The following is a 23,109-nucleotide window of genomic DNA, read 5'->3' on the forward strand; positions in this document are numbered from 1 at the left end:
GCCCACCAGGCTCCTCCATCCATGGAATTTTCCAGGCAAGAGTACTGGAGTGGGTTGCCATTTCCTTCTCCAGGGGATCTTCCTGACCTAGGGATTGAACCCCGGTCTCCCGCATTGTAGGCAGACGCTTTTACTGTCTGAGCCACCAGGGAAACCTTTATGTTTATAATGTTTCAATGGTATGACTTCACTGTGATCCAAAAATGCCTTCCAATCCAGAGGGGAAAATTTCCATTGAAGAGAAGTGATAAATAATGGCGAACTACAGAGCCTGTATGATATGGCTGGTTGACAGCAGCTATGCAGTAAACTTTGTTTATTTGGGAGAAAAAAAGATGCTTTTGCTCCCAGGGGCACAGCGTGGCCCCAGCTGTGGGGAGCACGGTTTGTACTTTGCTTTAAGGGAGAACCACGGAGGCTGCACACAGAACAGTGTGACGGCGCCCCCAGAACTGCGCTGCGCTTCTCCCCACAGGGCTTCATGCTCTGGGGCTCTGGCAGTTCCCGCCCATCTGCAAGCAGCTAAGGATACCGCAGACAGAGCTCCCAAGGCTGCTAAATTAAGAAGTGTAACCCTGCAAACAGTGGTCCCAATTTTGCCCCTGATAAGTGTCTGTTCAGAGTAACAATGACATGAAAACAGGAGCCTGCCTCTGTGCACTTGATGCTGCAAGCTTCTTTAGATGCTTGCTTCAGATATATATTTCATGAAAACGCTGAAAGCTTTTTCTCTTCCTGCTACCATTAGTTTTCTATGTCTGCATTAGTTTCTAGCTAAAAGCTTTTATTAATCCCTAGAATTACAGAATGTTAAAAACTGGAAGAGAAGTTACAAATAATTTGATGAAATCCACTTGATTTTAAAATGTAAATGAGATGCTAAAAGATTGACACCATTTAATTAATATGGATGTCATTTACTATATACAGTACCTATAGTAAGCGGAAGTGCATAATGTATGACGGCAAACATTTTGGTTAAAGTAATGCTACTAACAGCTTGGTATCAATAAAGTTATTTTTAGTAGCTCATCCAAATGATTTTGATTTTGACCTCCATTTCTACTGAGCATTCTTAAACATTTTCCACCATGTTTCTTTTCTTTATTCTAAATATGTCTTTGAAAAAATGAGTCAGGGACAGTTTAAATTGTCTGTATGCTCCTGATGCATTACTTTGCTTGAGAGTGTTATAAGAAATGTTATTTGTTACAGGTTAAAAAAGCAAAGTTACAACATGTTCAAATAAAATCATCCTTTGTCATACACCTTTCAGGTTATTTTTAAAGAATTTTTTTTTTTTGATGTGAACCATTTTTTGAAGTCCTTATTGACTTGGTTACAATATTGCTTCTGTTTTATCTTTTTGGTTTTTTGACCCTGAGGTATTTGGGATCTCAGCTCCCTGACCAGGGATTGAACCTGCAACCCCCTGCAATGGAAGATTCACTGGACCACCAGGAAGTCCCTCTATGTTCTTTTTAAGGATGTGTTTCTTCTGGGTTTTGATTTCATTCTTCAGTGACTATCTATGATATGCTTGACTATAATGTAATAGCATTACAACCTAATATCATATAACCAATATTACCAACACATTACCAATACTAGTCAGGGATAAGGTCCATTTTTATCTTTTTCGTACTCCTAGGGTTTGGCATATAGTAGGCACTCAATAAATGCTAGATGAATGAAAGGAATGAACCAGCAAACAACCAACCAGCCCCAGAGGAGAAGCAGTCATTTGGTGCTGGTCTTAATTTTAAGAAAGAAATCTTGACACCAGTGGTCTATACATATAGTCTAACTCCTAAGGGAAAACTTGGGTATAGATGGTTAGGACCAATGCATATGAAACAGACTTCGGTGGGATGCAGAAAAATAATGTAAAGGAGAGATTTAGACAAAATCCATACTTAACATGTAGCTGCAACGGGCAAAAGAACATATTTAGCCATCCTTCAGTACAAAGGACTTTCATTTTTCAAAACCAGGTGAAAGAGACGGAGAATATTCAAGGGTTAAAATGAAAAGGCGAAAGGAAAGCTGTTTGCATGTCTGCCCGCAGAGGACAGGCAGAACGCGAGGCAGGCTGGTGTCGGAGCAGAGGAGGGGAAGCTGGGGGCTTTCCACGTCAGCCAGCTCCAGCTGACTCAGAAAAGCATGTTATAAAACAGCTATTGTGCAGAGTAAACAATTACCGTATGTCAGGTACTAAAGCTAGTTTTGCATTCATTAATTAGTTGTCCTCCAAATAACCCATTAATTTGGTATTATTACCTGCCCTGTATAGCCGCAGACACAGAGGCTCTGGGAAATAAAGCAACCTACCCAATCACCCAGAGACAAGTCAGTCTGATGCCAGAGGCTTGGTGGGGAGTTGGGTCCATACAATCACAAGAATCTGACAACTGAGGATGTGGCAGTTTGGTTTAATTTGACTCACCTATCAAAAGGTGTCAGGATTGCTAATGGCAGGGGATGACAGCAGGAAGGCTCTATGGCTTTGTCATGTACCTTCCGTGTACTTTTGCTTGTTTGATGCAGACAAAATGACAAATTCCAGTTGACACAAAACGCAACGGTCTCCTGTACTTATTTCCTCCTACGTGTTAATGAAATGAAGGCACAAAGCAAGCAGGACGTGGGGCTGTTCCTTTGACAAAGCCAGGCAGAGCAGAATTCTCCTGATAGTCTCGACTTGCGAAAAGCCAGTCAGATGTTTTTGACTGGCTCCACTGACAACTGAGGGAAATTGCTTCTTTGGATTTGACTTACAAAGGGCTCACTGTGAATCAGCTGGGTGCTTATGTAAGTGTGCCCATGTGGCCACAAGTTCACAACACCAAAGCCCAGGTGAAGACTGTGAGTGGGGTGATTAGGCACAATGAAACATAAATCTTTAGACTTCAAAAAATTCAGGGAAAAATATTAGGTATGCTCCCATGATCAAAATGGGTATATAGCTCAAGAGATACAAGAGAAGGATTAAAATGTAAACTCTTTGTGATACTACTAATTATTTTGGGGTCAAAAAACTCAAGCTGACCATTTAAGCCAACAGATACAGCTGCCAAAGCAGGTGCCTAGTGAACTTGGCCTTCCACAGGGAGATAAAGAAGGCAGATAGGTGTATAATAGGGACCTGCCCTCCTCTGAACAGAAACAAGTGTAGGAAGGCAGACAGTCCCTGATTGGTTGAGGCTTATGGGAAATTTAGAGGTAGGAACAACCATCATCACAGGAGTTTGATAATCTCCCTTGCAGCACTAACTCCATCTGGCAGACAGTATGATGGTAACAAGTAACTGAGAAAACTGAATTATGCAACTTCTACTGAGTATCTGGTCTTCATCAAAAATATCCTTACAAAGAACAGCATTGAACAATTAAGGAGAAGAGGAATACAGAGTCCAAGAACACTGATAAATCAGAAGGTGATCATCTCTCTACATTAATTGATTCCAACTCTCTGTGCCTAGGGTAATTATACCTAGAGGCTCACAGAGAACCTGCTGATTATAGAAGCACTGTCCGTATTTGGAAACATCAGAGCAAAAAGAAAAAGTTCAGAAAACTAAAGAGGCCAACTGTCGATTCAAAAGGACAAAGGGCTAACACTACAGAAACTAAGCTTGACATTGACAACTGAAAATCCTGCAGAATGAACGTTTAAACGTGGGATTTTCGACATTTAGGAAAGAAACCAACGACTACCAGAAGGCAGCATGCTGAAAGTGAAAGTCGCCCAGTCGTGTCCGACTCTTTGCGACCCCGTGGACTATGCAGTCCATGGAATTCTCTAGGCCAGAATACTGGAGTGGGTAGCCATTCCCTTCTCCAGGGTACCTTCCCAACCCAGGGATGGAACCCAGGTCTCCCGCACTGCAGGCGGATTCTTCACCAGCTGAGCCACAGGGCAGTATAGGTTTGTGAAAAACAATCCATACCCTACCAACTTCATCACGTTTAAAGTAGGGTTTCCAGCAAAGAAGTGTTGCAAATAGAATGTATTTTGATCTTAGATAAGGTACAGGCCAAGAGTTTCAAGATTTCTTTGTGGAGATGGAGCTGTTATGATGTTAGCTGAGTAACTCCAAAGAAAAAGTGAAGATTGTGTTCAAAGTCATTTCACAGGCAGGTCTTTGGTGCTAACAGGGCCCTGTCCTTGGTTCTGTACAACTTATTTTAGGGCAGTGATTTAGATGAGGACATGTAAGTTATGCTCATTTAATATAAACTGAGAGACACAGATAAAGTATGAGATCATATCATCAAGATTCAAAAATTTCCCAACTAGCTCGTAAATGGTTGAAAATGCTCAGGGAAATTTCTTGTTCAATCCAACCCTGCATTTATGTCATTACAAAAAAAATCAAATGTCCAAGTACAGAACAGATGAGAACCACCTAATAGCCGCTAATGCAAAAAGCACCAACTGGTTCCAGATCCTTATAAACTCAGTGTTAGCTGACAGTGTATAATCCAAAGAGCTAACAGGCACTTAGGCCACACAATAGCAGGGCAGTGATCAGACCAAATTCTGGAGTATTCTGTTTGTTTCCAGGCCATACATTTATATGAAAACCATGATATATTTTTAAGTGTATCAAAAGATGGAAAGACCCAACAGAATTCTAGAAACTGCATCACCTGGAGAATGACTAAAAATGTTTATTCTGGTAGAAGATTTAGAGGAATTCAAAATCGTTTTAAACATGAAGGGCAATTTTTTTTTCCCCCAGGAAGAAATGCAATATAATATACCCTATCTTCTTTCAGAGATCATGGTGGAGACATGATTGGAATCTACATGGAGAAGAGTTGGGGTCAACAAAGGGGAGCGCATTCTAAAGATTATGGTGCCCACATGTGGAATGTGACACTTCTGTGTGAGTGACCTCCTTGTCACTGGATGACCCAGACAAGGATGGTACTTAGAGCGTCCGGAGTGTTTGGAATCATGTGCCCCAGAGCTCCCAAGGCTGCACCCACGAAGCAGCTGGACAATAAGGAGTATCCTGATGTATAATGAAATGAAGGCGAAAAGCAGAATAAAGGGCAGCTCTTTTTCTGCAACTGACTGTGTGTTTACATTAAGTACACTTTTTTCCCTCTTTCAGGTTGCTAAGGCAATGACATGAACAGGAATGAAAAGGATATTCAATCACATAATGTGCTTTGACAATATCATATTAGGCTCTGAAAAAACACAGGCTTCCATGTACTCACTGTTTTTGCACTGACAGGTTCGACAACCATTGTGATCGAGTTTGAAACCATAAATGCAGTCCTTCTCTGTCAGGGTACAGTTTGATAACTCCCCACATGCAGGTGGATCAATTGTGATGTAGGTTGGTTCTAATAACAGAGAGAGAGAGAAAAAAAAAATCAGTGAAACATATGATTACCTCTTAAATGCTATTCAATCTTTGAAATCCCACACTATGGTAAGTTATAGGAAAAAAAACCTAATCAATAATTTTCATCAGATCCTAAACTTTTATACCTTCATAATGTTGTTAACCCCTGAAAAAGAAATATTTTTATTTAGATTTTTGAAAATCCGACCCTCTAGTTCTTTATGTTTGAGCAATTTATACATTGGGTACCTTCAATAGAAAGCAGGCAAGAAAGGTTAAAATGAATGTAAACTTTTAACTGTTCTTCTATCTCCTCCTGATGTTTTCTGAGTTTTTAAAATAATAATCAGGACACAGGGAGTCAATTATCTCACTCTCCATTTTGCAATACTTCTGATATCTATTTGAGTTTTTTTTTTTCCAAGTTACTAAATCAGAGATGTTTCTGAGACTTTAAAACATCTGGATTTCTTTGATCTGTTATGTGACACTCTCTCAATTATTATAGATGACAGAGCAGATAACATCAGCTATAGGAGCTTATACTCAGGGCCCAGGGCATATGGGAGTGGGAGTGAGACACACGCATTCTGGAGGAGAGAGCAACCATCCTGGGATGAGATGCACAGAAAAAACCAAGGCCAGAGGCGATCTTTCCCTGCTGTGTTAATAATGAAGGATTGCTCTGGGTGATAACAGTAATCACACACTTATATATACAGTGTATTACATATCTACATAATGTCCAAGGTGCTCTTCATAAATGCTTTCTCATTTCAGATCACAGTCCAATGAGATGGGTGTTATCATTATCCCTATTTTAACTGATGAGGAAATCTAGCATCCTGACTTGCCCAAGATCATGGAGTTAGTAAGTGGTGGATCCCAGATTCAAATCCAGGTGTTCTGGCTGTCGGGTCACACGCTCAGCTTCTGTGCGATACAAAGCACCTTACAAGGGTACCTGTTTGGCGGTGACTGATAATGGACAGTTTATACAACCTCAGTCCATGGCAAGAGTGCCGTCCAAGGGAACAGGGACAATGACATATTTACGTGGCCTCTTTTCAACCCAAAGATGCTATGAACTTCTTCAGAATAAGCTAGTTTTCACAATATCTTTGGGAAGCGCTAAATACAGAATGTCTCTAACCTATGTTTTCACAAATGGAAAATATGAGGTGCAGAGAGGGTAAGTGGCTTATCTAAGTTTACATAGCAACCCAGTAGCAGGCTGTGAATAGAACAGAACAGAGGTTCCTGACCTCCTGTCCAACAGTCTATCCATTAGTCCACACTGTCTTCTCAAGTTTCATCTCCAGTTACCATGGAAGAGAGACCAAAAATAAGTGTTTTAGCTGCCACTGCTAAGATCAAGAGTTCTACGTTTTTATCCACCTGCTAAAAGAGGCCAGTGATTCAACTCTTCACAGGTGGTGAGCAACTAGGGCTTTATTAAAGAGATGCTTTCATCAGCATTCTCCCAGCAAAAATACATATGAAGACGGTATAGCACATTCTCTATTTTTATTACAGTGCAGTTGAAGAACATCTCCCTGAAATTTTTATCTAAGTTCCGCTGTTATAAAACTTCTAATTGTCTTCAATGACTTAAAGTATCTATTTTGACATATAAATATCGAAAAGTGGTTTAATTTTCAGGCAAGTTTTAAGAATGAGTGGATTAAATACAGGAGTGTTGCTTTCCTCTCTTCTTTTAAAGTTTACTGTAAACATTGTTGACCAGTTGCTTTATCTATCTACGTCGCCCCTCATGGCATGTGGTGATCTTAGTCCCATGACTAGGGATTGAACCTGTGCCCCTGCAAGAGGAACACAGATTTCTTAACCACTGGACCACCAGGGAAGTCCCACATCTTCAGTTTTTAAACCTACAGGCTTTGCTTTATCACCAGTCTTCCTACCCATCCAAGATAACTCTATATCAGCCTTTAGCCATAAGACTGCTGAGGTTTTGTCAAAATTATTCTAACCACAAATATAAGATATAGCAGGGGACCAGGATCACATCTGAGTAAACCACATCACAGACAATCCCATCAAAAGAGGAATTAGGTCTACATTCCAGAGAGTTAAGGATCAGGGGTGGCTTCTAAACTCTTTGGCTAGCACTTCAGTGAATGGCTTATGGGTAAGAAATGTCTTGGGCACATCCACACAGACCCAAAGCTTGTATTCTTTACTGATGTTTAGGTTTATGAGAAACTTTGCCTTCAGAAAGTGTATGATGGAAAAATATACACCTGGGCAGATGACACCAACACTGAAAATGCAGAATAATCCCAGGGCAGTATGGGATTGTACTTTCAATGAGTGTTAGGGATTTAAGAAACATGGTGATGTACATGTGTATCACTGGTGATGTGCATCTTATTTTTGGTCCATGTCCTGACTAATGGATGAGATGAGGAATGTGATCTGTGGCTAGAAAGTAAAAGAAAAAAAAAAAATAATCGCGGCATTAAGGATCAGAACCACAACACTGACTCAAACAGTCCCACACGTTATCCAATGGCTGCACCTGCTAGGCAGTCAGGTGAGAGGTGCATATCAAGCACACATTTCTCCAGTACAGGAAATACATTCAACATGCGTCCCTGTAACATTCAGGATAACAACTTTAGCTTAGTTTACCAAATGAAAAAAAAAAAGCATAGAAGGGCTATTTAAGTAGGTGCTGGTTCCACAATGCTGCATTGTAAATATTTTAGGCAAAACAAGTCCTACTGAGTGTCTTCCAGGTTTTGACAATGTGGCAGAATGTAAAGAAGCAAAACATGATTTTGTGCCTCTAAAATCAATATTTCCCCATTCATCAGTGATGTTCATCAGAGGGAAGAAACTGTGAAGCATAGAACTCTCAAATTCTGACTCCCTCAACATTTACTATTAAAACACAGAAAAACTCAACAAAACCACTTATTCAACAGAACGTATTTACTCTAAAACTATTTAACTGCCCCTCAACAGATTAGGCTGAACGCAACACTCACTGTGATATGTTAAATATAGACAGATGTCTAAATTATTTTTAAGAAGCGTTTTAACACTAGTCATTTCATTTTATTACATTAAACAAATAATTACTGTTTTTGCTTTTGAATACAAAGTGGAACAAATTTCGAGAGCCTCATGAGGGTGGAGGCGCACGTCTCTGGGGTACTTCCTGCTGCTGTCCTTTGTCACTGGAGTAACTGCTGATTTGTAACACACACATGCCCGCTTCCCTGGGGGCTCAAATGGTAAAGAATTTACCTGCAATGCGGGAGACTGGGGTTCAGTCCCTGGGTTGGGAAGATGCCCTGTAGAAGAGAATGGCTAGCCATTCCAGGATTCTTTCCTGGAGAATTCCATGGACAGAGGAGCCTGACAGGCTACAGTCCAGGGGATCGCAAAGAGTGGGACATGACAGAGTAACTAACACTTTCATTAGATACATACAGGTAACTAGCTGTCTCCCAGCATTTTATCTAAATTCAAACATTACGATCTAGTCCCTTTCGGCATCCTCTCAACAATCTAGTGCTGTTTCCCACCATGTGAGGCCATCTCTATTTCAGAATTCCATAAGAACAATACAACAGAAACATGCAACTATAAATTTCAACTATAAATTGTCCAGTGGAATGCTGACATTATCATAAATGAATCTGAGTCTGCTTTCAGTCCAGTATATTAATATGTAATCTCAGAATTGGTCTTATTACTAACATCAGGGTGTTTTGAGAATGAAGTGCTACAAAGCTACTGAAACCCAATTTCTTATTCTGCATAATGAACTCTGAAATGAGACATATTTGATACCATCCTGAACCAGAGTATTTCAAATCAACATCTGAAACATGTATAGTCCTTAGTGAATAACCAAGAGCTGATTGGACTTTTTGTATAGTTTCGATACAAGGAAGTTCTTGGTGGGGGAAGAAGTAAGTTTGAAGAATCTAGAATCATGTTATCATGGTATGATTGTTTCTAATCCAAGTAAACAAAGGAGCTTGAGGAAACATCTGTTGGGCTTATTAGAGCATCTGAAACTTGTGTACTGGGAATTGTTATTTCCCGGGTAGTTCAGTGGGTAAAGAATCCTCCTGCAATGCAGGAGACCCTGGTTCGATCCCTGTTCGATATCCTGGAGAAGGGATAGGCTACCCACTCCAGTATTCTTGCCTGGAGAATCCCCATGGACAGAGGAACCTGGTGGGCTGCAGTCCATGGGGTTGCAAAGAGTCAGACACAATTGAGCAACAAAGCACACAACACTCTTTCTTTAGTCTATGAAACAGTGCTCTGAATATGGAAGATATCCGGATGGGGCGTGGCCTGAAGACCAGATGATTCTCATTTAAATCCTATCTTTCTGTGCTCTTAGATGGTCCTTGTTGTTGTTGTTTAGTCACTCAGTCCTGTCTGACTCTTTGTGACCCCACAGACTGCAGCATGCCTGGCTTCCCTGTCCTTCACCATCTCCCTGAGTTTGTTTAAACTCACGTCCATTGAGTCAGTGATGCCATCCAACCATGGGGGTAAAATACTGACATGAAATGCCAGAGAGCAGATGCCTTTCTAGAAGGATGATGGTGATGCTGTGTCCTTGGAGGGTATCAGCTGAACAAAGACTAAGACTTTTGGAGACATTAATGCATCTGCCTATTGTGGGAAGCAAATAAAATAGTGTTCCTTTAAATTGGTTGGGCAGAGATGTCTTCAGTGGGCCTCTTTCAGAGGCAAGAAATGCTCTTAGATCTCCTTATTTAGGAGAATGGGAAAAAGCTCACACAAAGATGGATTTGGCAAGAGGAAATTCAATCAAGTACTGCTTACAGGATCACCCTGAAATTCCATCTCATCTTGTATTGAATCAGCTGAGGAATTAAAGAAATACCTTAAAGTCCTCCAAAGGAAGAAGGCTTGAAACAGCAGGAATTCATTGTCTTTGGCTACAACTATTTCTAAAGGGAACCCTGGAACCGCTTCTTTGTGGAGAAGAACTCTAGAAATATTTTCTGAGCCTAGAAGCAATAAAGAACAAAAATGGGTGTTTGTTATGTCTATATCCGTTTGCTGTTTCCTACCTTGCATCTGAGTGGGAATCTCTACTTTCCTTGACCTGTCCTTTTCCTGAAGGATTTTTAAAGACTTTCCAGGTACCTATACCTAACACTGTCCAGAAGAGCTATTTTTCACAAGAACTCTTGGGACTGTGTCAGGAGTGCAGATGTTCAGCTATCAATTCTTATCCCAAGTCTCAGAAAACAAAATCCTGGAAAAAAAATTATTATAGCATGCAGTAACATAAGCAAACACATATCGGTTCTTCATTTTATAGATTATTAAAATTTCCTTCATATTCTAGGAAGTCCAACAAACCTCTTATCAGTAAAAATATTTCCAGGAAAATAATCACATTTTTCAAGACTTAGCCACAGACACTGAGCTTCTGAAGACCACCACCAACATTCTGCACTGAAGTTCAGGTATTTCCTAGAAGCAATTTAATCCACTCAGTAAGGCTATTAAGGCAATATGATTGCAATGAGTTTGGTTAAGAGTATAAAGTTGAAATAAAATCATTATTTTTAACTCCAAGGCCACAGCACTAGACCAGAAAGTAACATACATTTCACTATTTAGGAGGTATAAATGTGTTAAGCAAATCTAAGCCTCTAAACTTTCTTGCTTATTTTAAGGAAAAATTTCCAAAAAGAGGAAAGGGAATTAAGTTGAAATTCCAATCCAACCTTTTAAGATCTTGATTTAAAGTTTTAATATCAGTCTTATCATCATCATATTGGATAGTTCAACATATTTGGAATGACAACAGAACAAAAGGGAATGTATTTTGACTACCAGTTAATTAAAAATGTGCAATAATAATGTGAATTTGCTTCTGGAACAATATGTATAATCACTGGTCTTTAAATTTCACATAGATATAGCTTAAGTGAAAATGTTCATAGATTCTTTTTAACTTGGTGTCTAAACTGTGTTATTCCAGTGAGTGCCTGGTTTTGAATAAACACAAGGTTCTTCTCATTACCTTGATTACTACGAGCTGTTTATCTTGCAAATAATACTAATTATCTCCATTGAGAAATGTGGGAAGCACTCTTTCTGATTAGCAACCCTGGGAAGGCTGACAGCCCATTAGTAGCTCTTGAGGATGGGTGGGTAACCCTGGAAAAATACACTCGTGTAAAGCATACAGAGCCAGCATGCTTAGGACTGTCTGCAGCATTGACTCTATTAGGAGGATAAAAGTTAGCTCAGGCTCCAGATCCCAACTGTCTCCAGGTGTGCTGATCCTTCCCTGAGGTGTGCTCCGGGCGAGCGGCAGGCCTGGAAGGCCTGGCATGGGAAGCAGCTGCCTAACAGCATCCTGCTGCTGCTGCTAAGTCGCTTCAGTCGGTCAGACTCTGTGTGACCCCATAGATGGCAGCCCACCAGGCTCCCCCGTCCCTGGGATTTTCCAGGCAAGAACACTGGAGTGGGCTGCCATTTCCTTCTCCAATTACCAGCATCCTAGATTCCTACAAATCCATACAAGTGCACACATGCATACACAGACAGACACATACCAAGAAAAGTCTTCCGGGGAAAAATCTCACTATAGGTAGGGTAGTTCTCTATGGCAGATATGTTCCTATATTTCTTTTATGAGTTAACCTTCATATAGAAGTGATAAGATACACAAAGCTAATTCTTATCTGTCTCATTACTTCTCCTCTGAGGATTTACTAATGATTTGCTTACCTTATGGAGCTCTTCCATATCAATACACAAGCCTGCTTATTTGATTATGGGAGACAAAGATGACTAATGATGTTGTCTTTTCAGACCTAATTCAGGCATTTTGTTCCTTAAGATTTTTTGCCAGGGTGTGGTGGGGGTGGTGGTGGTGGCTTGACTTGGTTAAGCCATGTGAACATCTAATAAATGTGAAAATTCCAAAGCTTCACTTGGTTTATATGGCCATATATATCAGCCCTCCTTATAGTCCACCAATTACTGGTAGCCTGTCTGGGCTCATAAAACTGGAGATAAAGCTGGCCAAGTCAGAACCGAAGGAGCTGTTTACAACAGCTAATCTGTTTTACTGTGTCGTCATATGTCATTCTGTTACCACAGTTGCTTTTCAAATGTGACCATAACTAGTCAGAAAACCATTCAAATAAATCAGCAAATTGTCAACATAATTGCAGCCTGGGAAGAGGTATAATAAAGGTGAAATATTTACAAATGAAGTTAGAGGGGAAAACTCTATTAATGTAGACGATGAAAGAAAAAAAAAAAAAAGCCAAAAAATTGAGGATACAAAAATTCCCTAATCTGGAAGTGGGAATTTCCATGGGGTATGAGTGTATTTAAGAAAGTCTCATTAAGTCATGGAAAAAAATCTCCTACAGTTGGAGTTTTCAAATTCTTTCAGCCACCACACACTTAGTTATCCTTTTTTCCTTTGTATATATTTCTCATAACAACACCTACATCCTTGTAATTTCTAAAGTACTTATCTCAGAGCAGTTTCTTTATTTTAAAAATGAATGGTGTGAAAATGTTCCCAAGACTTGTATTATTTTATGGGCAGATAGGGAAGCATTATATTTACTTTAGGCCTATTTATTAACTCTGTATTCTTTTTCCAAGGAATCTTGGCTGTCAGTCATGTTTTTCTTCCTTTACCAATCTCATATTTAATAGGAAAAGACAGTACTATGATTATGTGATTATTAAAAGACCACAAAAAGAAAAAAGTAAAAAAAACCCTCTAATTGAGAATGGGATATCTTTTTCTAGGAATTCAGGTTGAGAGAGCTCACAAAATGATTGGATTCCAAGAATAATCTTTTATACTTGTCTTATATATATTTTTACTGTTAATTTTCATGGAGACTATATCTTGGTAAGTTTTAACTGGAAAAAAATGTGCCATATTTATAAGTACATGTGTATATGTGTGTCTGTACATTTTAATAGCTATATTGAGCTGGGAGGGGGTGTCAGATGGGTCAGAATTCTGGTATCTCACCCCAATCCTCTGGGAAATAGATGAGGTCCAGGGGGGAAGGATCTTGCCATTAGGGGCAATGGTTTATTCAGTGTTTACAACTTCAGCATTTAACACAGTGCTTGGTCCACTGGAGCGCTTAATCAATGAACAAAGAGGACAAAAAGACATCTGACAACTGAAAGTCGGGACACATGTTCTGAGAAAGAGCCCTATTCAATATTGTCCTCTACTGGCTGAATCTCTCATTTCCTAACTTTTGTATTAGGATCCTCATCATGGCAGGATCTCTTGTACATAGTAGATACTCAATAAATGAGCTCCACTGAAGTAGCAAGCTAGATCAGAAGTCTGCTGTCAACCCAACACACTAATAACAATGAAAACTAAATGCACATCCCCAAACCCAAACAGTCCCAAAAGAGATACTCAGTAGCCTATGAGTATCTTAACCATCTTGAGCCTATGAAATGCTTAAATTATGATCTGCACCTTTGACCTAACAAGGCCCAATAGTACACGGAGCACTGTAGAAGGCCTGCCTTCCAAATGCTGAACATAAAACTTGACACCCCAAATTTCACTCATCTGGGGAATTCACTCTGTGATGACCTCATTCCTTGATGGTGCCAAATGAATAAAGTGTTATTAACATAGTCTCAAAAATAGCTGGGCACTCGCTCAACCCTGCGACTCATTTCATCCTGCATGAAGGACGGGTGCTCGTGCTGAAGGCTCAGCCAATCTGCCTCCTGATTAAGCATAGTTGGGCAGGAATTAGAGGGAGATAAGGGAAGCGGGCAGGTCAGGATGCACAAGTGTTGAGGATAGTATCTCGGTGCTGGGCACAGTCAGTGGAGATTTGAGCATCACCGCCCAGGGCCTTCAGCCTGGCAGGTGTGAATGAGGCTGGGCCCATGGCAAGCATGAGGATAAAGACATCTGGGGAGACAACTCAGCGCTTGCAGGGGGTGGGGAAAGCCACTTCCCCAAGTGGGAGAGGCAGGAACCTACTTGGGGGAGCAGGCTTTCCAAGAGGTCTAAAGGCAAGGTCAAAATTCCAGATGGAGGTTCAGGAAAAGAACACAGATCAAAGGCAGGTCACCAAAGGTCAAAATAATAGCAACTGGGTCTCAGCAATGAGAACGGAACCAGGAGCAAAAAGGTTTTGAATTTGAGCCACGGCAATCAAGTACTTTCATGTCCACTGACTTCTTTTCCTCTTCTTCTCCCTCCCCAAAGACATGGGCTTGGGGTTAGAAGGCTCAGCGTGAGTCTGTGTTCATTCATTATCTTACATGTGATGATGAACCTCTCTGGACTTCTATAAAGTAGGAATTTTCCCTATTTCTACCTCACAAGATCATTATAAGACCCCAGTAAGATCATAAAGAACGGACTATTCCGTAAACTTAAAGGGTGACAAAAATATTACCTGTTGCTATAATTATTGTTGAAATGACTATCCAGCCGGCTCAGAGTCAGAAATGGTCTCAGATGATGGCTCAGTAGATGAATTACGAGCCCTTTTGCAGGGCTCAAATGTTCAGCTGATAAATGGTCTGACAACTGGCTTGGCATTCTGAACACTGTCTATTGTAACTTAAGCATCATTTCTATCTCCACTGATAACATGAAAAGCATCTGGGTCGTGGGTGGGTCCATGACATCCTTTCATATGGTCTGGTAAGCTTTGGAGCGTGTTAGTGACCAGCCACTGGCGCCTTTCACATTTGCTGAGCTGCAGTCTGAACATCATTGTTTCGACTTTTGACTGTGTCCATGGTGTCTCGAAGAGAAGAGAAATCTCTTCATAATCAGCTTATCCAGTGTGAGCTGAAACAATGCTCCTGTGTGCCTGGCTGACCCCGCACTTCCTCTCTCATGATGGGGGCCTTGCTGGATCTTCGGGGATGAGGGCAAATTCATCAGAGGACAATGTATACTGTTTTGGTATAGCTTTGCCAGTAGTCCTGCTGTTCTCAAGTTGAAAGAGGGTATGGAAGTCCCAACTCTAAAAAATGTCTTTGATCAGCAAATTTTAGTTTCAGTAAGTCAGTGATATGAAACATATCAATATTAAGAGATAAATCAACCAGTACTTTCTTAATAATAGTTGGGGGGGAGGTAGTTGTGTTTCAAATAATAATGTTCTCAGTGTTTGTCACAGCAATGTGGAACACCCCTATTGAATTCCTATGGCGTAAAATCTCCCTGGGATGTTTTAAAACTTGGTTCCCAAAAAGCACGAGACTCATAGTTTTGAAAAGATCTAAGCTTGCTGTCCTCTCTTAACATGCAAGGCCTGAGGCTAGCCCCAGCTGACAGTTTATTATCTCTGAATATTTTTTTAGTTATTTTTATAGTTTCACTAATAAAATAGACATCCCTGAGTTGCTTTAAATGTAGGCTGATTTTCAGGGCAATAGCTTTCCAATGTGGGGCTTCCCTGGTGGCTCAGATGATGGAGAATCTGCCTGCAATGCAGGAGACCTGGGTTCGATCTCTTGGTTGGGACGATCCCCTAGAGAAGGGGATGGCTACTCACTCCAGTATTCTTGCCTGGAGAATTCCATGGACAGAGAAGTCTGGTGGGCTACAGTCCACGGTGTCACAAAGAGTTGGACATAACTGAGTGACTAACACATATAACTTTCCAATTAAGGTAAAAGAGAATATTATTTCGTGTCTTCCTACAGATACCCAAACTATGGGTGGCAGGACCATAGTGCAAGGTGTGGGCACAGGCGATGGTGGGCACCAAGCACACAAACAAGCATTGAATCTACTCTGCTGGATCCCAAAGCAGACCCAAGGCAGTCTCAAATTGTATCACAGATCACAGTTTAATTGCTATGTTGTGTCAGACTCTTTTGTGACCCTATGGACTGTAGCCCTCCAGGCTCCTCTGTCCATGGGATTCCCCAGGCAAGAATACTGGAGTGGGTTTCCATTTCCTTCTCCAGGCAATCTTTCCGACACAGGGATCAAACCATGTCTCCTGCACTGGCAGGCAGGTTCTTTACCACTAAGCCACCAGGGAAACCCATATCATATATGTATACGTAATTAAAGTGAGAAAACAAAGACCAAGGTAATTTTTCAGTAGAAAGAAGACACTGCAGCCAGGGATGAATGAGGTCCTGAGCACGTGTTGTGAGGTCTTGCCTGGCTGGGGAGGTGGCTTACAGACTTAACGCTCAGTCTGTTCTAGCAGCCAAGGTGAAAAATCAAACCCAGAGCACTACATGACTCTCAGGGTCCCCCTGTTGGTCTTAGAAGGTTCTTGGGGATTCACAGTCTTGGTTCATGATGCTGCAAAGTAAAAGCATTTGGTTTTTTATTTGAATCGAATCTTATTTTTGACTCACAGCAAATATTAAATTCTGTGGTCTCCAGTGGTCTGAACGCCTAAACCGGGCTCTGTTTCAGGCAAGTGTGTTAAATCCAGCTAATCTCTTACATATGAAAATAAAATTCACTTGATTGGTAAACAGCCATCTTGTAAATATACATGGCAAGTGAAAATTTAAATTTGGTCAAACTGCTAATAATTCAGGGAGAAGGCAATGGCACCCCACTCCAGTACTCTTGCCTGGAAAATCCCATGGATGGAGGAGCCTGGTAGGCTGCAGTCCATGGGGTCGCTAAGAGTCAGACACGACTGAGCGACTTCACTTTCACTTTCCACTTTCATGCACTGGAGAAGGAAATGGCAACCCACGCCAGTGTTCTTGCCTGGAGAATTCCATGGACGGAGAAGCCTGGTAGGCTGCAGTCCATGGGGTCGCTAAGAGTCAGACACGACTGAGCGACTTCACTTTCACTTTCCACTTTCATGCACTGGAGAAGGAAATGGCAACCCACGCCAGTGTTCTTGCCTGGAGAATTCCATGGACGGAGAAGCCTGGTAGGCTGCAGTCCATGGGGTCGCACAGAGTCAGACACTACTGAAGCGACTTAGCAGCAGCAGCAGCAGCTAATAATTTTAATCAAATTGAAAAATGTATCATGTGCAATGCATCACCATTCTCTCATGTTTCTAATACATTTCAAAAAAGTACTAATGGTTCCTTATTGCTTATCTCATATCAAACTTGGATCAAACTGATGGTTATGACCTCTCGATCAAGATCTGATGTTGCCAAGACCCCTGTTAACAGCTGTCCCAGTCTGCACAATGATGGAGAGTGAGCATGTCAGGAGTCTCAAAAGGAGAGGGTGACAGGTGGGTGTGATCCAGCTCCCTGTCACCTCAGCAACCACCTGTGATGGGAGATCCATCAATGGGCAAGGGATGCTCTTTGACAGACAGCTTCATTCCTTTCGTCTGCCCTGTTATTTTATAGCAACACTGCAGCAGATATTTTATCCTCAACAATCAGACAGACACAGCACAGAAAATACTTCAATAGGGTTTCTATAAACAGTTCACTGGGTAGCTCACCATCTCTAACCCTCATGTATTAAAAGATGGAAATCACTTTGCTCATTTTAAGGTTAAGACTATACCATGAGACAGTTTAAAATGGCACAATACATATAGGGAATTAGTCTAATAATTTATTTGAAAATAAGTCTGAATGGAGCTCTTGCAATCCCACAAAAAGTTAAGTATAATAGATCACCATTTAAATATGTGCCTCTAGCCCCCAGAAGTCATATAAATACTATGTGGTAAGTGGATTGATTCTTTTTTCCAATAAACACACCAGGAATTGTACTTACAAATAAGTGTTATTGCTAAAAATGCTCACTTTTGGGGGTTATATGCTTGTACTAAAATGCTGCTCATGCTAAAATTCTATTTGAAATTTCTCTTCAGAGTTGCTGCCAGAGGAGATTACTATGTCATATAAGACAGAGTGCTTCTATTTTACTGTCACTTTTTGCTTCCTCTGAACAGTTTTACCCAGCTAGATTACCCAGCCTTTCCATCAGGCTTAGGTGTGAATGTCTTTGACTATTTCTAAGGGCCTAATAAAACCTCTGAAGTCAGGGGTTTACAAAGCTAAAGATGCTCAAAAGGATGTATTGCAAGCTGTAACGTCAGTTTCAACAGAGAAGCACCCAAAATACTCTGAACGACTATACTCCTGCAGGAGCTGTACCGTTTCCCCATGTATCTATCTTGAAAGGAGAAACACTTCACTTGGATATGTAAACCTTGGTTTGTTTAAAAATGTCACTATGTTTAAAAATAATTTTATTACTTTATGGTTGGATCTTGTATGACTAGAAACAAATAAACGAGCTTCATATAAAAAGTGCTGTCACGTGCTTTAAGTACAGATGTGTTGAGACCAATCTTCCTTAGAACTGAGGCAAACAGTGGAAGGAGATGAAGATGCATGGCTAGTAAAGCAGGATATCTCTCGAAAAGATGGACAACATCATCACCAGTTAAAATATTAAATTCTGTCGGGCTGACAAAAGCAGAAAGGAAAGCAATTCTGCTACTTCTGGTCAATGGCTGTACCATGAAGAAAAGAGAATCTTTCTTTTTAATGTCCACAAGCCTTTTCTGAAGGGCATGCCTCTTAATAACCTTCATTAACTTCTGTTTGGCCTAAGAGTTGTCTCTTTTCCAAAAAAAGTTTAACACAGTCTCAGTAGAGATTGTGTTTATTTAAGCTTGTTGGAAAAACATTCCTATCATTTCAAGAATGACTAAATATTTTTCATTCACATAGCTGGCATTCCAGACTATGTTTTCCTGCCTCCGTTGATTAGATGAAAATTAGCAGGCCCAAGTCTGAACTATTAGATTTGATGATTATCTTAGTAGGAAAATTATGAGACTCCTGGCAATAATGCCCTTTTAGGGATGGGAAGTGAATAGCAGAGGAAGCAGAGAGGAACCAGCCCCTTCCAAGACCATTGCTACAGGGAAATACTTCAGAGCGAGGACTGCTGAAGGCTGGACAATCAGAGACAGGGGTTTCTAGTCAAGTGTTTCAGAATCAGCTCTGAACCATAACATTCTAAAGTTACTTGAAATACCTAAGGCTTTTTTAAATTCCCAGAGAAAAATCAAAATACTATGATATTCATTCATGAATAATTTAGGTTCAAGGCCACCGAGGTTGACACAAGGTCATCTGCTATGCATTTGTTACCCCGCATATGACCTTATTTGGACAAGCCAAAAAACACACTGTGCTATATTTTAATCTCCATTTATGGAACTAGTTTCCAGGACACTTAGAGTTAAAGGATGAAAGAACATGCCTAACAGTCTTTCAGATATTACGACTATTTTATTATTCTTGGCCTGCTAATAATAGCCTAGTATATGGCACTGAAGCAGTATCACCCATCAACTCAGTTTTGATCCCTGTTATGTACCAGAACATTAATATCATGTGACCTGTGGCATCTTTGACTTCACAGACTCTGGGGTCAGCCAAACTATGTCTGATTCCTTGCCACAGAAGCAGTAGCTCAATCATTTGAGATACTGTTTGGTGAGGAAGTATTATGGGCAGGGTTGGAAACATTTTTTCTTATTTCAAGGAATTCCCACCCAGATATGTGCCTGGTACAGACTTTTCTGGCAGGCCAGTAGAGATCGCATTTGAAGGATGGCTTGATTCAAACTATATCATCAGGATTTATAGGGAAGAATATAGTGCGCCTATAAAATCAGGATTGATGATGAGGAAGACAGTCCTCTATTTGACAGTTCAAAAACCTCCAGCTCTTTAGAGGAGTCTAGCACGTGATCTATCCAGTGTGCTGATGCTGAAGTGGCTCACTAAATCCACAACAAGGTCAAGAAACACCTAATGTCCTTGCTTCAAAACTGTCCCAAGTAGGACCAGGATTTCCAAAATAAGGGATTCAAGAAAGCCAGGTAAGCAGGAAGAAAGCCAATGGCTGGTTCCATCCTAAGTCCAGAGAATTAGAAAGAATCGATGGGCAGGGAATCAATCCTATTCCTCCACTTCAAGAGTTGGTTAAGTCCAGGTTAGCAAAATTACAAGGCCTGCCTGAAACTCAGTTCAGTTGCAGACAGTAACTCTGCAAATAACATTCATTTAAAGTTTTCAATGACAGAAAAATCTTTTAAATACCGAGGCAGGTAGAATAATATGATGGACCCTCACACATCTATTACTCAGCCACAGCAATCTATGACTACTTGATTTCCTGAGTGAATCTGGAAACAGATTTTGCCTTTGTTTCAGAAAAACATAAATAGTAGAAAGGAAAGTACCCATTGTGATTGGAAAGTACCCAACCACAAGCAGGGAATTTATTTACTAGCAACTCAAAGCCTAAGACTGAATGCTACCTAGTAAACTGTTACCTATGTTGTTTCTAGTTCTTGAAAAGTGAGACTCTTGGCACTGGCTCTGAAATCCCCAGGGTCATGGAAATCGTCAACTCCTCCCAGCAGGAAGACTCTGCACACACGGGGCCTAAGGCACACTCAGGTCATAATGGCTGCCAGGGCAGGGTCCAGCCACAGACCAAGATGAGACAGCAGATGAGATCTGACATCAAGGCTCACCAAGGATGATGAAATCCTTATCTCCTGCATCAGGTGTCACAGCCAAGCTAGCCTCACAGTTGTCTCCATAGTCTGCATTTTTCTGTTGAGTCATCAGGTCATGTCATTACATCATGCGGCCAAATTCCCCTCCCCAACACCTTATCTTACCTTTAATGATAAAACAAACAGTTTTGTTTTTTTGATAGAAAATGGCACTCTGTCCTTAGGGTCTCTCTGATGTTAACAATCAACCAAGACAGCATTTATACCTTGCATTACTGGGAAATAAACAAGCAAATTATTCTCAATACCTAAAAGTGATATTAAAAAGTCTAGCTGGAAACAAGGTAGTGGCCTCTATACATTCTCAAAAGCTGGTCAAAAAGCAGTATGTAAAATGTGACAGTAAGCATTAGCCTTGGAGGGTCTGGAGAAGCCCACTTGAACTCTGTGGTTCTGGACTGCAGGGGATGAATTGAAAGAGGATGAACTGCAGTTTACAAACCAGGCTTGGAAGGCTGTTCCTGGGAGGGAAGGGAGAACTAAGTGCTCATCATGAGGGTAAGTGGCCAATCTGAGCTTACTGGTCAACCCACCTGCAGATATCTGGACCCACTGTGTGCCAAACACACTTCATGCGGCACTCTGGTTTCTGTCCTCAGAGCACACTGTCAAACAGAAGCATTTAAACATTATTCTTTGGTCAGCTCACCAGAGGTTAGCATCTGGCCTCTTTAACAGCACTGGTTAAGGAAACCCTAGATCAGAGTCTGCTGCCTTACTCCACTCTTTTCCTCACTCATTCATTCATCATCCATTAACTAACTACTTTTCAGCACCTACTTTACATGCCAGGTGCCATTTTAAGGATTCAAAAACATATGGTAAAATCCTAGCTCATGGGGGATGTAGCCTCTTTCAGGTTACTGGTCAACCCAGAGGATGCAGAGCATTCTGTCTCAGAGGCCGCATTCCCGTGGGGTCCACAGTCAAGGCTTTAGAGATACTGCTCTGCAACTTTCAAGCTGTAGGAACTTGGACAAGTCATACAACTTTTGAATTTTGGATTCTGCAATCACAAGTTGGGATGGCAGAACCTGCCACAGAGGGAAGCTGTGAGTATCAAATTGGCTGATGCTCTTAAAGCACTGAGGTCTGGCTCACAGTCAGTATACAAGAGGTAGTAGCTACTCTCATTAAGGGCTATACAATAAGACAATGCAGAGTGCTAGAGGCTGAGGAAGACAATTCTACTGCCCTTCTTTTTCATTTTTTGTTTGTTTTTAAGACAATATGGACATATCTCCCACATGGACGCTTAAACTGCAAACTTTACATGTTGTTCTGTGTATTTCCACTCTAGGTTTTTACAAGGGCCAAAAAAAAAAGAAATAATGTGATTGATGAATAAGAGGAGAAACAGAGAGCCAACAGAACAAAACATAAGAAGAATGAGGTGGCTTATCTGTATACCTGAATTGGCTGTTGACACTAATTTGCTAAGACTTAATCATGACAGTACTTAAGTGCCAATTTAAAAACCACTTAGGTACTTATGAATTGAGGTAGCTGTCAAGTTAACAGCATAGTCTTTAAGGGTCCCCAAGTTCACATCCCCAGTCCTCCAGGAGTAACCAAGCACATTATGCTGTCATTTGGAAGGTATGTATCTCTAATAACAGCAGCAGTCACAACAAGGCTTTTTCCTCCCTACAGGACCTAACACATCATATTTGTTGATGCAGTAATTTATTTAGGAAGCATTTAAACCCACAATCCTTGTGTGGGATCTGTTTCATCAAATTTCAGACCCTGACTATGGACCTTGGGATTGCAGCTAATAAGGGTGAGGGCCAACCTTGTTACATAATTGCGTGCCGAGAAATTTATTGTGTATAAATTGAATAAATACCAGTGTTTCTGTTTTCCTCCAAATAATTCTGGCTGATTATCCACTAAACAACAACACCTTGCTTTCTTCTTATTTTGTCTAATCCTTTGGCTCTTCTGAAATCACTGAAAATTCTATTTAAATATGCTATTGAATAACTGCTGAGAAAAATATCTTCAAATAGTTTCAGGGTCTTTCTTGGATCCTAAAAACTAAGCAGTAAGATTTATTTGCCTTGCATAATTTTCTAAGCTTACTGTTATTAATAAATAAATTTACTATTATTCATAAACAATAAACTTTTACAATCATTATCCTAAGCTGTGCACTG

General features: G+C 40.7%; 1 protein-coding gene across 4 annotated transcripts in view; it reads right to left on the reverse strand.

The window, feature by feature from the left end:
- CRIM1 (cysteine rich transmembrane BMP regulator 1 (chordin-like)) overlaps positions 1 to 23,109 on the reverse strand; it is a 190,828-nt gene that overhangs the window by 51,116 nt on the left and 116,603 nt on the right. For all 4 annotated transcript variants that reach the window (XM_010838618.1, XM_010838619.1, XM_010838617.1 and 1 more), the window contains one exon: positions 5,233 to 5,361. In XM_010838618.1, coding sequence (XP_010836920.1) covers positions 5,233 to 5,361 — 129 coding nt within the window. The remainder of the gene's footprint in view (positions 1 to 5,232; positions 5,362 to 23,109) is intronic.

The sequence above is a fragment of the Bison bison genome, unplaced genomic scaffold (genome assembly GCF_000754665.1).
Source record: "Bison bison bison isolate TAMUID 2011002044 unplaced genomic scaffold, Bison_UMD1.0 scf7180017864100, whole genome shotgun sequence".
In the NCBI taxonomy this organism is placed as follows: Eukaryota; Metazoa; Chordata; class Mammalia; order Artiodactyla; family Bovidae; genus Bison; species Bison bison.